The sequence below is a fragment of the Ochotona princeps genome, chromosome 12, assembly GCF_030435755.1.
Source record: "Ochotona princeps isolate mOchPri1 chromosome 12, mOchPri1.hap1, whole genome shotgun sequence".
NCBI classification, from domain to species: Eukaryota; Metazoa; Chordata; class Mammalia; order Lagomorpha; family Ochotonidae; genus Ochotona; species Ochotona princeps.
In genome coordinates this window covers 65,379,036-65,397,164 of record NC_080843.1, presented here as the reverse complement: position 1 = coordinate 65,397,164, position 18,129 = coordinate 65,379,036, and the positions used below count along the sequence as shown (strand labels likewise).

Below are 18,129 nucleotides of genomic sequence, written 5' to 3'. Positions count from 1 at the left end.
AAGTTCCTGGGACATTTTCTGTGGTCTTCCCAGGCACATTAGCAGGAAGTTACACTGGAACTGGAGCAGGAGGGACTTGAACCAGCATTCTGATATGGCATGTCAACATCACAATGTCACAACGTCACAATGTTGGCCCCAAGAACGACTTTTTTTGAAACTCCCCACGAGGCTAATGGCTTTTGTATAAAACCCCCGGGGAAACTGACTCAAACCACACCACAGGCATGGGTTTGTCCTGGATGAGCGCTGTAGTTGCCTGTCTTAGCAGAAGGCCACAGGGGACTGTCCACCAGGTTCGAAATGCACTGAATGAAAACCTCTGCGTTGGTGATTCACATCCTTGAATACTTCCTGTTCAAGTGAAAAACGCAAGATGCTTTCTTTTCTCCATCTGCAACAACATTCTTGCTCAAAACATCCATCCAAAGTCAGATTCTTCTTTTTAAAGTATTAACGGTTATTTCTTCTTCCTTTGCCTTTTTAAAAAAAGATTTACTTATTTTTATTAGAAAAGCAGACCCACAGAAAGAAGGAGTGAGAAAGATCTTCCATCTGCTGGTTCACTCTCCAAAGGGCTGCAATGGCCACAGCCGAGCCAATCCAAAGCCAGGAGCTAGGAGCTTCTTCTGGGTTTCCCATGTGGGTACAAAAGCTTTAGGACATCATTTGCTGCTATCCCAGGCCATAATCACGGAATTGGGTGGAAAGTGGAACAGCTGGGATGAACTGGTGCCCATATGGGATCCTGGTACTTGCAAGTGGAGGATTTAGCCACTGAACTGTTGCACTGGGCCCTGTCAGTTCCAAGAGATGGATTCCATGGGTTCCCACCTCTCTTCCCTGTAGCCCCTGAGTCCTGCAGGAAGGATCTGTTTTTCAATGTTCTATAAATACCAATGGCGTGCTTCTTTCAAAACCCTTGATGGCACCCATGTTCTAATTGTTACCTTTAAGATACCTATTTATGCTATTTATGCCTGCCCCTACTCACCTCCAGCTATGGCTTTTTCAAGGACTGAAAACATACCAGTTTTGTACTCAGTTTTGACTGACTGAACTGAACCACTGAACCACAAAATCTTTCATACTCTAGAATGGAGAACATCACTGTCAGAAAAACTACTGCAGGAAAAATATCTCTTACCCAGTGCTTGGGGACAGAAGCAGTTTAATCTTTTTTTTAGATCTTTATTTGCATATACATAATGAGATATCTTAAGGATGAGACTAAGCCTAGACATGTCATTCATTTATGCTTCATATATACCTGAAACATATAACATGAATGTTATAAAGTCCTCGCTTTGCATGCACTGGCATCCCATATGGGCACTGGTTCATGTCGTGGCTGCTCCACTTCCCATCCAGCTCCCTGCCTGTGGCCTGGGAAAGCCGAGGATGGCCCAAAGCCTTGGGACCCTGTCCCTGCATGGGAGACCTGGAGGAAGCTCCTGGCTTCAGATCAGCGCAGCTCTGGCTGTTGCAGCTACTTGGGGAGTGAATCAGTGGATGGAAGAGCCTCCTCTGTCTCTCTTCCTCTCTGTATGTCTGACTTTCCAATAAAAAAAATTAAGCCTTAAAAAAAAAAAGTCCTTTTAAAACAATCATCTCTCCCCTGCCCTTTCTTTTTATTTGAGAGACAGACAGCTCCCACGTGTTGGCTCACAGCCCTCTGCAAGAGCCAGGGCTGAAGTTGGGAGATGGAAACGCATCCCAAGTCTTCCATATAGGTATCAGGAACTCAACAGCTTGAGCTGTCACCACCAATTCCCAGGGTCTACAATGGGTGGGAAGGCTGGAGCCAGGAGCTGCACCCTGGGAGGCCCCTGGCATGTGGGATGCGGTGCACCTCACCTGCTAGGCTCAATGCCGGCTCCCTGTGTTTGTAGTGTTGTGCTTTGATGAAACAAAGCTCCATGGTAGGGAACTTGCCACTTGCACTGTCACAATCAATGCTCAGTGCTCTGGCTTTGGAACACAGAGAGTTCTCACAATCAGAGCTGGTCAATCTGTATTATGTCCAATTTGGACTTGTGAATCATTTTCAATAAATCTAACCACATTGGCAGTAATAGCATCAAAGAAGAGTCCTACAGTGAAGGCACAAGCTGGCATTTACAGCATTAAGGGTCTCTTACAAACACTATACCCAACGTGCAGCTTTTCATAGTATCCAACTAGGCCCCGTGGCAACTTCGCTGCCCCAAGATGGTCAGTGAGTTCTGTCATGACTAAGCTCAGCTCATACCAAGCCCCCACAAACAGATGCTCCCATGAATTAACTTTTTCACCTCTCAGTTTGAAGCCAAAGTGTCCTCAGTGGTCTCCTGTATGCTCTGCATCACCTAACAGTCTGACAGTGTTCAAAGTGTGCGATGGGGTTGCAGGGTCCTGTGAAAGCAGAAAAGTCGGCTCCCGGGTCTGCCCTCCCACTTCCAGGAGCAAATGTGCCAAGCAGCTGGCAGCGGCGGCAGCAGCTTTTCTCTGTCCAGGAGCTCTTCCCTCTCCAGCTTTAGAAACTCAGCTTCTGGTCAATCTCTAGGCCAGCCCCAGGACTTGGGCTTTGGGAATGTCTACATCAGCCCCAGGACTCGGGCTTTGGGAATTCGGCTCATGCCTCGTGACTGTTCCTCTTGCCTAGCTGCTGCTCCTCTGGGTTTCTGGCTATGCTGGAGGTTCTTCCTGTCTGTTCCAGTTGAAGCCTGAGGCTCTGCTCTGGACGCTCTCTCCTGCCCCGTCTGCTGGCATCTCTCCGTTCCTCCCAACTCCGACAGCTGCCCCTCTGGTTGGCCATGACCATCCATTTGCACTGTATCTTTGGAGTCTTCTGTTCTCAGTGCTAACCTAAATATACCTCCTTCTAGCATCTCAAGCATTAGAGGTTGAGTCCTTGCTCTCCCAAGAGGGGACTGCATTCAAATCCAGGCGTGCTGGCTTCCAAGAGCCACAGCCACTGCAATCACCCACTTTCAGGAGGGCATTCTGGCGACGGGGCTGGTGCTAATCCATCTCTCAGAGGTGAAAGCCTCAGGCGGAAGACTCAAGCATGCTGAGCCACACGGAGACCGCATTCCACCAGGAGTGGGAGGCCACTCCTCCTCGGCCTCTGCGTCTGTGGAGGAAGGCAGACAGGAGTGGACGGCGCTGCGGGGTAGCTCGAGGCCAACGGGCCTGCCTGACCAGTCACCGCTGCCTGCCCACACGTCAGCTTCACGCGCTCTGGGGCAATCACTGCACAGCCACTCTCAGCCACGGGCAGGGGCCACCGGTTCTCCCCGCTGCCTCCAGCCCAACTTTGCCGGGTTGGAGCCTAGCATTACTGAGCTCTGTCAATCAAGCAATCAGCACAGCCACTGAGAAGGGAGTTCTCTGCTCTCCGGGGAGAAATGGCAGGGCAGCGTTTTTCTTTTGCTGAACTTGGACTTGTGACGTGAAGCAGCCAGGGTTTGCTTTGCTGATCCCAGATATAGCAGCCATAACCACATCCCTGTTTTCTCGTGGCCAGCACAGAAGCCAATTAAAACAAAGCAGAAAGCACAAACTACAAACTATTGCTCTGACAAGCCCACAGCTGTCTTGAAGCCGTCCTCCACAATACTCTTTTCAGCGTGAGGCACTAGCCTCTATTTTGGGCAAAACCAGAGACAAGACCTGTTTTTAAAGCATCCTTTTGTGCCCCTGTACTGCAGCCAGGGGAAATTCCTTTTGTGAAGTATTTTTCTCCTTCCTTTTCAGATTACATGGGTCATAATTGATAGCTTCTAGTATGACAGCCTAGCACTAAATTCACATTTAAGTAGGGATGAGTCCAGTTGATGACATTCACAATTAAACTTTTTTAAAAGGGAGATTAGGCACAATATAGTAGCTGAGCACTGGGCAAAGTTACTTTTGAAAACAATACTTTTTTTTTTTTTTTAATGAAAAGGGTAGCCTTTCACCTCATTCAACCTAAATTAGCAATAATATTTTTATGTAACCCCAACCTCTTGAATAAAGGGCTTTCAGGTAATAAAAACCATGAGTAAGCAAAAAATAGTAAGTACAGTAAAATGCCAGGAGAAAACCCAGATTCACTCTTTCTGAAGAGGAGCCATGCCTCTCACCATCTTCTATTCCATACGAACCACTGTGTTAGAAACAGAGCCAGGGTCTATGAGGGACTATGTCCACCACTAACACTGCTTCACAACCATTTCCTGAAAGTGAACGCTCACATCAGACAAGTGGCAGGGAGGGACAGGGAGAGAGCGAAGAAGTCAAAAGAAGGGTAGGAGGGAGACACAGATACTCGGAGAGTTGAATCAGCAATGCTGCCCCAACAGAACAATCCATTCTCTGCACACATACCCATGTGAAGGCTTTCCAGGCTCCAGAATCTTGCTATTTCCCCTCTGGCTACCATCCTTCATTCACAGCGGCACCGGGGTGTGACCGACGCAGCCGGTCCTCAGAGAGGAGCATCCAGCATCGCTCTCTCGGGCTCGCAGCCCCAACTGCAGAAATGGCTTCTTCGCGGCTTCCCGCTGTGTGCGTCTCTGGTCAGAGCCTGCCTAGAGACTGACAGCAGGCTCCCTCCTGGCTCCGTGACTGATGGTTAGTCATGCCGGAGACAGCTCGGACGTCGGGGAGGAAATTCTAAACGAAAGCTAACAGTGTGCGCCGCCGCGAACCCAAACAGGCTCACAAGCCTATCAGATGCTGCAGAGAGCCCCCTAGGAGGGTGGTGGAAACACGCCCGAGTCAGACTTCCAGAGCGCTATTCCAAAGGTATTTATTTCACGGGAGAAAAGCACAGAGGTCACTTGGTTCACAACTGGAGTTAGGATTTCAAAATCATATGGTTACGACAAAATTTTTACTTGTGATAACACACTATGCTGTTATCTGTAAATTTACGAATCACTTTGGCAAGAGGATTTTGTAAGATACACTTACAAATGAGTGTTTACTCTTACAACGTGAAGGTAATACGTGTTATCTCTTACTATGTAAAATTCACAGAAAAATGCATAGCATGAAAAAATGTATACTTTTTGTAAAAAAAAAAAGATTTTATTTTTCCTTTTTTTTTTTTTTTTTTTTTTTTTTTAGTTTTCTTTATTTGAAAGTGAGGGCTGCAGAGAGGTTTTCCACCTACCAGTTCACACCCTGTATGGCTGCAACAGCCAAGGTAGAGCCAAGGCTGAAGCTGGGAGCTTCATTTGGGTCTCTACGTGAGTAACAGGGACCTAAACCTTGGGGCCATTTTCTGCTGCTTTTCTCAGGCAAGTTAACAGGGAGATGGATTGGAAGTGGACCAGTCTGGAAACACTGTGCCCAGATGGGATGCTGGCATTGTGGGTGGCAGGTTTGCTTGCTACATTAAAACGCTGGTCCCTCCATGAAATTTTAGGAAGTAATTTCAGGGACTGGTGCTGTGTTGAGTAAGCTAAGCCTCAGGCTATGATCGCCCCTCCGCCTCCATCCCTTATGGCCACTGGCTCTAGTCCCAGCTGCTCCACTTCTGATCCAGCTCCTTGCTAATGTGCTGGGGAAAGCAGCAGAAGATGGCGCACTTCCTTGGGCCCCTGCACCCATGTGGGAGACCTGGCAGAAGCTCCAGGTTCCTGACTTTGGACTGAACCAGCTCCAGGTGTTACAGCTGTTTGGGCGAGTGAATCAGCGGGTGGAAGATTGATCTCTGTCTCTCCCTCTCTCTCTAACTCTTTCAACTAAAGCAAATAAAAAAATTTTTTAATGAAGTTTTGGGACAGGGAGAGAGATTGGCAGAGCGGTTAGGGTGCCACTCTGTTAACAGTGTTAACAATGTTAACATCCCCTATTGGAGTTAAAGGGTTCAAGTCCCAACTCTGCTCCGAATTCCAAACTGCTACTAATGTGCACGCCAGGAGCCAGAAAGTGCTGGCTTAGGTGCTCGGGTCCCAGCCACACACACACACAGGGCAAACACTGAGCTGGCTGCTGGCCTGGGCCATTGCAGGCATTCCCAGACTGAAGCCGTACGGTGGAGAGCCCTCCCTCTTTCCGCCTCTGTGTGGTTTTCAAATGAATAAATTAAAATTAAAAATAAATTATTCTCAGGCTCCTCCTCAGGTTTGCAGAATCAAATCTGCATTTTAGCAAGATCCCAAGTCATTCGTCATTCTATGGTTCCGGGGACCTCAACAAACAAAGCAACATATTTGCAACCAGGCACTAACTCAGACATCAGTCGCTGTTTTCATCAGCTGAGAAACCATGCAGACCCCAGATGGAACAGGTAGGCCTGCTTTTAGTCGGAATGAAGAAATAAAAGGACAAATACTCACATGCAAAGGGTCAGGGAATTCATTCTAATGTGTGTCCATCCTGATAAATCCTAAATCCCAGCAGGAGGCAAAGACAACTTTTTTTTTACATTCTTAATTTCTGTTGTTAAAATGGTTGGTTTTCTAGAAGAAAAAGCTCTCCTTGCCAGATTTCCTGGCTCTGGGTGCCAGGTCTCTGTTCATTTTCCCTTTTAACTCGAGCCTAGTAGAGGGAGCTCCTGTTTCCCAAGCGCTGCTTCTAAACCCACCGATGGGCCAGGGAATTAGACTGAGAACCTTGGGGAACTTAAAAAACTAAGAAAATTTGTCTACAGATGGAAGATTTCTTTCTCTGTAGCTCTGCCTTTGAAATAAACAGATCTTAAAGAAAGAAGATGAAAATAAAGCAGAAAGCTGAACAAATAGAAATTATATTTAAATGAAGCTTCTTCAAGGACATTGACCCCAAAATGTTTCTAAATGGAAGTCGACATTTATCAGGTCAGAAGAAGGGTACACATAAAAAAAATGCATATAAAAATATTTTAAAAGTTTGGAAAAATTTTAAAAACCTGCCCCTTCTCCAAATACTACCTTGGCTGTGAATTAGATGCTCCTACAAGACACTGATGAATGGCAGCATTGAATCAATCAGCAAGGGAATCAGGAGTGGAGAGAGCCAAATGACACATCAATATCAAATATTTAAAAATCAGAGCGGATAAACGCTCATTATGCTTGGAATATCAGAATAATTCTTATTCTATAGATAAAGGGCTTTAAAGTATTGTTGGCAAAAGGGCTCCAAGATCCATTCATAGTTGTAACCTTTTGGAAAAACGCCCTAAGATCTCTGCAGAGTTTACACCAGAGCCACATCTCCCATTCAGGGCAGTGCTTCCCACTGCCAGGACTACCTGAGATGGGCCAGGTGGCTGCCGAGGTTCCTGTTAGTTCACCTCTTACTGATCATTTTAAGAACCATGTGGTACACATTGTCTTATGTGACTTAGGTCATGTGTAAAAAGATGACCAGCATTAGATACCCATAGCAACCAGTTGTGGCCCCACTGTGGCCATGCCTCAGAGCAGCAAACCCCCCAGATGTACTATCCCATAAACTTGATGCCCCCGCTAGGCTGGATGGGACATTACCAAGCGCTACAGGACAGGTGTTCATCAGCAGGTCCCAGGGTTGCCACGCTACTTTTTGGCACTGTATTATTGTCAATTTTAACAAATGGGTCCCAGGACAGGCAGGCACCTTGGCCAAGGTGCCTTCCCACAACCCTACTGGCTGGACAGGATCACAGCCCCAGCTCACATGTGGGCAGTGCCTGGCAAGGGCCAGGATCTGGATACACTCTTGTGCCCTTCGCCAATGCTGCAACAGGGCTGCTGTTTCTGAAGCTGGGATGGGGGTTCCTCAGCAGGAAATGCTCTGCTTCACTGGCCACCAGTTACTCCATCCAGTGTTTACCAGCTTGAATAACTGAGGACTCACAGGGATCCTTCACTTTAAACAGATGGAAGGACACACATTACTATCAAGATAGAGGTCACAGCTATGTGATTTTCCAGAGAAACCTGAAAGACGTTTCAGATGACATGCAACCCAACCTTCTCCAGCACCTGCTGGCCTCTGCAGTGGACAGTTCCAGCTGCCACCACCGCCCCCGGGGCAGCGGAGTCAGACTCCCTTTAAGCTATAGCGACACAACGTACAGTAGCCAGTGGTTCCTCACCATAGTGGGGCGGGCTCCATCACAGAGAGCACACAGGAAGTGGAGCCTGAGTTACCAGCACTTACGCAGTGCATGCTGGAAGACAACGATGAAGGAAGTGTGCTACTCTGCCCTCCATGCCATCACAGCTTGCTCACTCTTGGGGAATGTGGCCTCAAGGCCACAGACACACAAAGCTGTGGAAGATCCGCTCTCAGAGGCCTAAATGATACATGCCTGTCCTCAATACTCTGCCCTTTTCTCCAACTGCCCCCAACAGGACACTGCACCTGGCCACTGCCTAGAATCTGGACTGACACAGAAGCAAACAAAGCTTAGCCGCCGTTTCCTGCGCATCTTACTCATGTTTCAAGACCCAGTACAAACTCTTTTCTGCATTCGTCTTTATCTGGTGATCTATAAAGATGGTTCAAAGTGCTTAGTTAGCTGGGCTGATCTGTTTGAATGCCAGCTCTGCTATCTGCTACATAAATCTTGCTGGGCTGGGGAAAGCTTCTGAACGTTGCTCTGCCTGTAAGCCCAGGCCAGGACCACGCAGAGCCCCAGCACTCTCTGGTGGTGGTTTTCAAGGCTCTTGCTCACCCTCATCTGATGTGCAATATTTTCCTTTTTAAGATTCAACTCCTGAAACTCAGTCGGTTAGAAAGATACAAATAAATGTTTTAGAACTGAGGCTGTTTCAACTGCTGCAAGATGAAGTTTCCCAAGTTTTCTGGAAAACTGTTGAACATTTTATTATGTTTTCCTGAGACAAGGACCAGAATGCTATGTTCCTTTTTAAAAAAATCCTGATTCTTGGTAATGATACGGCATGAAACAACATTGAGACAAGTGCCATTGGAGCGACTGTAGCCCCCAAGCCCTGCTGGCAGGATGGCTGCGGGCACTAACGTCCAGATTTGTTATCCTCGCTCCTCCATACGCAAGCCTTTCATAATTTCTAAATTCCTCGGCCTCGATGGAATCCGTGCTGGTTCACAGTGGGGTCAGAAGGCAGTAATCTTACTGTGCACGGTCCTAGCAGTCAGGAAAACAGTTTTACCGCAAGTACTTGCCTACAGGTAAGGGAACTGATTCATCTTGTTTTTTAGATAAACATACCCAACTCTCTATGTTTCTTGGGATCAGAACCAAAAGAGGGATGAGAAAGGGAGAAGGGGCGTAGGGAACACGTGACATCCACGCCTTACACTCAAAGCCCTTGGTATTTCAAACATCTAAGAATGCTGCTATTACTAACAGGTGCCACTGGATTTCACATTTTAGGACTATTTTTTAAAAAAGATTTATTTATTTCATTACAGTCAGATATACAGACAGGAGGAGAGACAGAGAGGAAGATCTTCCGTCCGATGATTCACTCCCCAAGTGAGCCGCAACAGCCGGTGCGCCAATCCGAAGCCGGGAACCTGGAACCTCTTCCAGGTCTCCCACACGGGTGCAGGGTCCCAATGCATTGGGCCGTCCTCAACTGCTTTCCCAGGCCACAAGCAGGGAGCTGGATGGGAAGTGGAGTTGCCGGAATTACAACCGGCATCCATATGGGATCCCGGCGCGTTCAAGGCGAGGACTTTAGCCGCTAGGCCATGCTGCCGGGCCCACATTTTAGGACTATTTATTGAGATAAAACGTTTGAGAAACAAGGTGGATAACATGCAGAAGCAGAAAGACATAACGCAGGGGCTGGCATTGTGGCACAGCAGGTAAAGCCTCTGCCTGCAATGTCAGCTCCCAAATGGGCATCCATTTCAACCCCAGCAGCTCTACCTTTGGTGTAGTTCCCTGACAGTGGCCTGGGAAAAGCAGCAGAAAATGGCTCAAGTGTTTGGGCCTCGGAATGAAGTTCCTGCCATCAACAGGGCTCAGTCCTGGCTGTCGCAGTCACCTGGGGAGTTAACTAGTATATGGAAGGGCTGTCTTTCCGTCTCAGGAGCTCTGACTTCCAAATAAAGAAATAAATCTTAAAAAAAAAAAAATCAATAACGCCCCCCCACCGAAAAAAAAAAACTTCATGGAACATTTAAAATTGTTTCAAGAGCATCTCACACATACACCCCAACACTCACACCCACACCCCCCACTTCTCCAACACTTGCATTTCTCTTTCCTGTAAACGAAAAATTTAGCCTGGGTCAAGGAAACTGGGGAGCAAGATTCAGTCCTCTAATAACCAGAGTTTATATATGTTCATTCTGTATAACATGTTTGGATAATAGTTAAACAAAATATTGTCCCCCTGCACTGTTAGTGCTCTGGGACTTGACTGATTAGATTTACTGTTTTGGGTTAGGGTCATTCGTGCCATCACATAAACAGCTCACTGTTCACTGCCCTTGTCATTTAGACTTTCCTAATTACTAACATCTCCCTGGCACGAGGTCACTGCGCCGGCTCTGTGGGGCAGATAGCTACAACTGCCCATGTGTGTTTTCTCCAGGTGTGTCCCAGTGCAGGCAGCCCGTGGGTCTCTCCAGCTGGACTTTGTGGAATGGGATCTACATTTGAACCCCTGAGTCCTGAACCCACAGCCATGGAGCATGGACTAAGCAACACTCAGTTTGCTAAAAGACAGAAACCGGGCTCACAGCACTGTGCTGGGTAGTTTGAAAGAATGAAAACACACATTGCTAAAGCATGCGCATTATATAACGCACAGTAACACCATTCAGTCACAGGGCTAGTGCTGTAGAAAGCCAAGCTAAGCTGCCGCCTGCAAAGCCAGCACCTACTCTCAGATCACCAGCTCCAGGCCCTGCTATTCATTTCTGATCCAGCTTCCTGTTAATATGCCTAGGACACAGCCACATGGGATGGAGACCAGCATGGAGTGCTGGGCTAACTTCAGCCTCCATCACTCCTGGCCACTGCAGCCACTGGGGAGTGAGTGAACAAGTCCATGAGGCAGCTCTCCCCCCAACTCCTGCCTTTCAAGAATAAATTCATAAATAAGACTTCATTACAAAACAAAAACAGACACAAATCAGAGATTTAAAGGCCGAAGTGTTTCAATAGAGAATCAGGATTAAACTCCAGCTTTTTGACCGTTCAATAGAAAAATTAACTGTGACAATAATAATTAGAAAACAATAACCCCAGATGAAAGATGTGACTCGGCTTCCTCTTCCATTCACTGACTCTATTAAGAGTCTTAAGGTCTACTTCACTGTCCTATGGAAAAACAAAAAACACGCTGTGATCTGTCCTTGGGAGACACAGGAAGGGAGGAGGAAGGGCCCTCCATAGCTTGATTTCCAGAGCAGACAGGGCTGGGCCAGGCAGAGGCCAGGAGCTTCACCGGGGTCTCTCACAGGCACAGCGCATTATCTGTAGGAAGTTCCATGGAAGCACAGATGGGACTCAATCCCAGGAACTCTGAAACCCATGTCCCAAGTGGCAGCTTAACTTGCTGCACTACAATACAAGCCCTCAGATCATTTTTTAAATTTTTAATTGTGTTTTTTTTTTTTTTTTAATTTGCAACCAACCAGAAGAAGGGTCTTAACAATTACAACAGGGCCCAGCACAATGGCTCAACTGGTTAACCCTGGCTCCTGGCTCTGCATCAGCTCCTCTGGCTGTTGTGGTCATTTGGGGAGTGAACCAATGGATGGAAGGTCTTTCTCTCTGTCCTTCTCTCTGTAAATCTGCCTTTCCAATAAAAATAAATTTTAAATAAAAATTACAACAACCTAAGGCAAGGACCAAAAAAACCTTGTCATAATTCAAGCAAAAAATAAATCCAAGCCATTTTAATGAATTCTTTAACTTCACCACAAGACACGAGGAAATATTCTCCAGCAATTTTTTTCAATGTAACTTAATACTTAAAAGTCAAATTTGAAATAACACAAGCAATTATTATTAAATTCCTTCACTTCTGAAATGTTCAGATGTCACATCCAAACTCTAAGGAATGGAACTTCATGCTGTATGTTTACCTTTACAATTTCTTTCAAAAAGCATTTAGTAATAAACACAATTTCACATTAACCAGCTTTCAGTAAGGACAGAGTAATTGAATAGAGTTGCCCAACAAATCATCTTTAAGTAGCCCTCAACACTTAAGGGTTATTTTTAACTATGAAATCTGAAAACCATCAAACCAAATTTAAAACTAGGCCACAGGATCTCTGACAATTTAACCTCTCAACCTACTCTCGCACTGCGTTCTGGCCCTGCCCCAGCACCAAACCCAGAAAGAGTTCTTCACCTCCTCCCAGCAGCTGAACGCACAGCTCTCTTCCGGTCTCTAACTCCTTCCTTCTCAGGAGCCCTGGCTTCCTTGACCAACCAAGACCCGACTTACCTGGCTGGTCCTCCTCCCTCTGCCCGTCTTTGGGAATTCCTTTCCTTCCCTGCTTGCCAAATGCCGGTGATCCGCAGAGCCTTGCCCCTCACGCTCCTGCAGCCTGATGACTCCCGCACTGAGCTGGCTCCAAGGCCACCCTTCTAGCTCAGAACCAACGCCCCCGCCGACCAGTTCTTTCATGGCGCCCTATTCCCCAGGCCTGGGTCTCAGAACTGACTCCTCCCTCACCCCAAACCTCCAATTAAGCTTGACCTCCAATTTCTTTTTCCAGTACTACAATTTCATCTCCCCAGTTAATAGCTCTGTGACCACTCGATGAAGCAACAGACTTCTCCCACTCACTCCACAATCCAACCAGGATTTCTCTAAAACACCAGTCGGATCGACTCAGGCCCGTGGAAACCCTTGTGGCTCCTGGTGGCCAGGGGCTCGTCTGCAGTCTAGCCCCCTCCGCCCTCCCCCCTCACCATCAAGCAGCACCCACACAGCTGCAGCTCCCCGACCCCCAGCAGCTGGGGCTGAGTCAGAAACCCTAATTCCCGCATTTGTGCCATAAACATTTGAAGTTGGAATGCACACCTCTTCATCTCTGCCTCAATCCAGCAAGACTCCATCTCTTCTTGCCCAGTCCACACCTACGGGAGTGTCCACTCTGATGTCCGTTTGAGCTTCTTTATAGTACACACAGAGGTGATGCAATTATGATTCAGGTTTATGACTGGTCCATTTTTCTGGCATCTAATTCTCATCTAATTTTACAGATACTTTTTTTTTTTGGTAAATCATCTTTGAGTTTCTCCCAAGTGTTCAATTTTGTCTTCATAGACTCAAATTTTTTTCCGTTTCCTATTAACATTTGCTTATAGTTTTTACTCAACTTCACAACCACCTGCTATAAGCAGGAAGGGGGTTGTGGGGCAAAGCCCCTGGTTGGCAGGATTGTACCCTGGCTTACACAAGGACAACAGCTTGGAGAAGCTAGCAGCCAGCAGCCAGCATGTTGCGGGCATCAGTGGGCAAAAGAGGGCAGCTTTCACGGGAAAAGCATGAGAGCTGCTTGGGGCGGCTTGGGCTGGGCTACCTTAATCTGTTTCTCACCATGGGCTCTTCTCCACTCTGACCTCCACCATGGCATGTGCAGTTCCCTCCATCTGGAATACCCATGCCCGCCCCCATCTGATGCCCACTTTGTGTCGCCTCCTCCAGGAAGTCCTGGGACTCCCCACACCTGACGGTGTTCAGTGTGCCCAAGCCACACGAGTGTCAGTGAAACAGCACACAGCAAAGCCACTTGGGAAAGGCTCCATCATGGCGCCTCCCTCCGTCCTTCCCAGGACAACTGACAGAGTGTACCCCAACAGTGGCACAGCAGCGTGCGCTCACAACTGCGACCAGCTCCGGAACACGGAGGAGTCAGCGAGCACACAAGCCCCTGGGCCGTCTCCCCTCACGAAATCAACCCCGACCACGGAGGCCACGGACCCCACACCCTGAAGAAGGCTCGGCACGTTCTGTCTTCTTCATGCAAACCGACCCACGAGCTGTAGGAGCCAGACTTGCCAAAGCTGACGGAGCTCTGTGGCCGTTGGGAATGGCGTGGGGAACTATCTCCACCTATCCACGCACGTGGCACGGCGCCTGTGCGGAGGAGCGCAAAGTGACGTGCAGGTGAAGCGTGGAGCGGTGCCCTGCGGAGAGGAGTGATGGGTCGCCCTGGGCGTGCAGCCCAGGGTCAGGCGGGGCATGGGGTCTGCGGAGGCCAACAGCGCTGCCCTGCACTCGGAATCAGCCGAAAGGTGGTAGCATTTGTGGACTAACCTAGGGTAACAGACGCTTAGCAACCTTGTGCCCAGGCATGCGGCTAGGGGTGGCTATAACCCTTCAGACAGTGATGGAGTGTCCACCCGGCTAACGAGGCATGGCCCTAACAAGGCCTCTGGCGGGGTCTTCCATGTGCAAGCAGCAGAGTAGGAACTAGCGTTGGACACAGTACTAAGGCCCAGCCTGTGAGGCTGGCTTTCCACATGAACACCTGTTGAAGTCGCAGCTGCTCTACCTCTGATCGAGTTTGCTGCAGGGTCAGAAAAGGGCTCCAGGACTTGGGCCCCTGCCACCCACGGGGGAGATCTGGATGGAGTTGCCACCTGCTAGCTTCAGCCTGGCCCAGGCCAGGTCATTTCAGCCATTTGTGGAGTGAATGAGCAGATGAAAGATCTCTGTCTCCCCCTCTAACTCTCCCTTTAAAATAAAGAACTCTTGAATTTTTAAAAAGATTTACTTATTTTGGGCCCGGCACGATAGCGTAATGGTTAAAGTCCTCGCCTTGAATGCACCGGGATCCCATATGGGCGCCGGTTCTAATCCTGGCAACCTCCGTTTCCCATCCAGCTCCCTCCTTGTGGCCTGGGAAAACAGTCCAGGATGGCCCAAAGCCTTGAGACCCTGCACCTGTGTGGGAGACCTAGAGGAGGTTCCTGGCTCCTGGCTTTGGATCGGAGCAGCACCACCTGTTGCACTCACTTGGGGAGTGAATCATTGGATGAAAGATCTTCCTTTCTGTCTCTCTTTCTCTCTGTATATCTGACTTTGTAATGAAAATAAATCTTTTTAAAAGTTTTACTTATTTTTTATTTTATTTTACTTTTATTGGAAAGGAGGATATACAGAGAGGAGGAGAGACAGAGAGGAAGACCTTCCGTCTGCTGATTCACTACCCAAGTGGCCACAATGGCCAGAGCTGAGTCAATATGAAGCCAGGAGCCAGGAGCCTCTTCCAGGTCTCCCACGTGGGGGCAGGGTCCTAAGGTTCTGGACCGTCCTTGACTGATTTCCCAGGCAACAAACAGGGTGCTAGATGGGAAGCGGAGCTGCCGGGGTTAGAACCAGCCCTTAAACGGGATCCCAGCGTGTGCAAGGTGAGACCTTAGCTACTAGGCTACTGCGCCAGGCCCAAGAGCTCGTAAATTTTTATGTGTGTCTTTCCCCGTGCTTATAGTGCACTGTCTCAGTGCACCCGTAAACACTTTTTCACAGAACTGGAAAGATTTTAAAACTTCAGAGTAATAGTTCCTCCCATCACCAATCATCAGTAAGCACTGATTAGCTTTATGGATAGGTCCTTAGTATCTGGGGCTACAGTCGTTCCTCGTTCCCTGGAGGTTTGGTTCCAGGACTGCTGCTGCAGAAAGTCTGAGAAGGCTCAGATTTATACCAAACAGCAGAGTAACACGTGCATATACCCTAGTCACATCCTCCCACCCACTGTAAATCATTTCTAGATTAGCCGTAATACTCAATGCAATGTAAATGCTAGGTAAATAGTTGTTCCATTGTATTATTTATGGTCTAATCTCAAGGAAAAAAAAGTGTGGGTCAGAGGCTTGTACAGAGGCATGCCCGCATTCTTCCTCCTCTTTCAATCCAGTTTCTTGCTCATGTGCACCTGCTACAATGCAGCAAATAATGGCCCAAGTGCTTGGGTCCCTGTCGCCCAAGTAAGAGACTGAGAGAGCCAGGATCGTGGCTTCAGCCTGGCCACCCCGGGCTACTGTGGGCATCTGGGGACTTGATCAATGACAGACTGCTGTCTCTCCGCCTCTTTCAAATAAAATGAAAACAAATGAGAATTTAAAAATAGAAACGATCCATAAATGTTCAGTTTTTTCCCCAGATAGTTTCTGTTGGAGCTTGGTCTCATCCACAGATGCAGAACCAATGGGTTCAGGACTGACTCCAAAGTTTGGTCACGCTACCGTTTACAGATATGCACCATATGTATATGTCAAGCCCTCAAAGAACTGAATGGCCAGTTGTTTCCTAGTGAAACACACGGATGCGTGGTTATGATGTATAGAGTTTTGCAACCTGGTTGAAGGCCACTCATATGACTACATCCCCCCGATGAAGACAAAGGGGTTTGACCTGGGTCACGGGAGGCTGGACTGGCTTGACCTGATTCTCTTTTCCAAGCTTGTAAAGGGCATGCCATTCACATAATAGTGAAGCAATTATTGAAGTTAGAAACATTGCTTCAAATCAGCTTTCTATGTTGGTATTCTCTCGTGCGAGAGGGTTACCTCTAGTTCGTGTGTCTGATTATCACTGTACTTGCTTACATTTTCTCTGTTATCTGGCGTTACGATGGAATGTTCTAAGATGGCTCTTACTGGTTACACGGCTTCTTAAGAGGCTGATGGGATAATTCCTGAAGCGGCACACATGACCTTCTGACTGCCAAGGATGGGTTTGCCTGGCCTTTTGCCAATGACTGGGAAGGCCTACTCAGGTTTAGAATGAACCCCATACTCTCCTGTCTAGGAAACAATGAAGGTAACCTTGGTTTACCGCAAGATCAAACTCTCTTGATGGGCAGGATAAGTAGGGGGAAAAAAAATGAATGGACATGAAGCTGAGAATGTTGAAAAGCAATCCAGTTTGAACGTTGGTTGAAATATTGCACTCCTTAAAGGAGGAAGTATAGTGAGTGCCTAAGGCAGAAGGGAAAAATTAAGAATATCAATAGACTGCGATAGGGTGAGGTACAACACAAGAGTTGTCTGAAAGCAGAAAGCCAAGACAACTCCCGAGAGAAAGTTGGGAAGAGAGCTCCCTCTGGAAAAGCCAAGGAGCGAGAAACCACACCACCACCACAATAAAGCAATAGTGTTTGTTTATAGGTGGGTAGCCTTCTTATCTATGAACTTTATAAAGGCATCTTTAAGTGATTCACTGTCCTGATTTAGTATCTCAAATACCACACCCATGAGGCTGATACAAGCACGACTCAAGTGTGTTTCCTGCGACTGCCTTCATGGACTAGATGGCTGGGGAGAGGTCGAGTGGGGGAGTCCATCAGAGCCAGAAGGGCTGCAAGTTCAACAGCACAGCACAGCCCTGCAAGATTCAGAGGAGGACTGCTTCCAATCACTCAGGAGGAGCAGGACTCCATTTCTTTCAAGAAAATAAAAATTCAATTGCTAATGTTCAGTTTCTTGTACCTTAAGAAAATTAGTTGTATTTCCTTTTTTTTGGTGTGTATTTCTTCATTTAGAGATTTAAGAGCACTTGACCGAGGAAGAAGAACTTCGCTTTTACTATCTCTTAGTTTTGACTGTAGGAAGTTTTGAGCAACAGCAGAGGAATTAATCTGATGAACCCACAATGATTGGTATTGCACAAATTCTAACCATTTCCCACCATCTTTTTTTGAAGTACTTGAAAACAAACCTCGTGACTTCAGTATACAGCTATAACAAATAAGGAGTTAAAAGCAACCACACCGTCATTACTGTAGTACTCAACTGAACAGCCAAGCCTTCGTGTCAGCAATTCAGTCCCTGTGAAAATTCCCCCATTTGTCTCCGAATTGTATTTATAGCTGCTTCGTTAATGTCAGAATCCAACACAGTTCACACACTGCATTTACCAACCATCCCTAGGTATTCAACTTGTGAACTCAGTACACAAGCCCCAAATCCTCAGGAAAAGAAGGAGCCCCAAGTCTGCTGGTGATGTTCTGGCCTGTGAGGCTTCCCCCGCACCCTGACTATACCTCCCAAGCCAGATGAGGACAATGCCAGCAATCTCTTATCAGTACCATGCCATTGACCTCTCCAGCCAGAGAGGCTGGTGAGAACTGCTTTCTTTGCAGCGAAGACCTTGACCTCCATAGAGGAGGGGCACCTGGCAGGAAAAAGGTGGCCTTCACAATGATGTGACTCGTGAGGTCTTTGATTGTGTCTGATTCATCTCAGAGTCCATGAGAACAAAACCAATGAGTCAA

The 18,129-nt window shown here is 47.5% G+C and overlaps 1 protein-coding gene across 4 annotated transcripts in view; it reads right to left on the bottom strand.

Moving 5' to 3' along the window:
- SPATA13 (spermatogenesis associated 13) overlaps positions 1 to 18,129 on the bottom strand; it is a 144,471-nt gene that overhangs the window by 27,739 nt on the left and 98,603 nt on the right. The window contains exon 1 of one of the 4 annotated variants that reach the window (XM_036493369.2): positions 4,354 to 4,410. The exons of the other annotated variants lie outside the window; for them this stretch is intronic. Within the exon in view, the coding sequence (XP_036349262.2) occupies positions 4,354 to 4,408 (55 nt within the window). The 5' untranslated portion in view covers positions 4,409 to 4,410. Of the gene's footprint in view, positions 1 to 4,353; positions 4,411 to 18,129 lie in introns of those variants that run through there. 4 annotated transcript variants of the gene reach the window in all.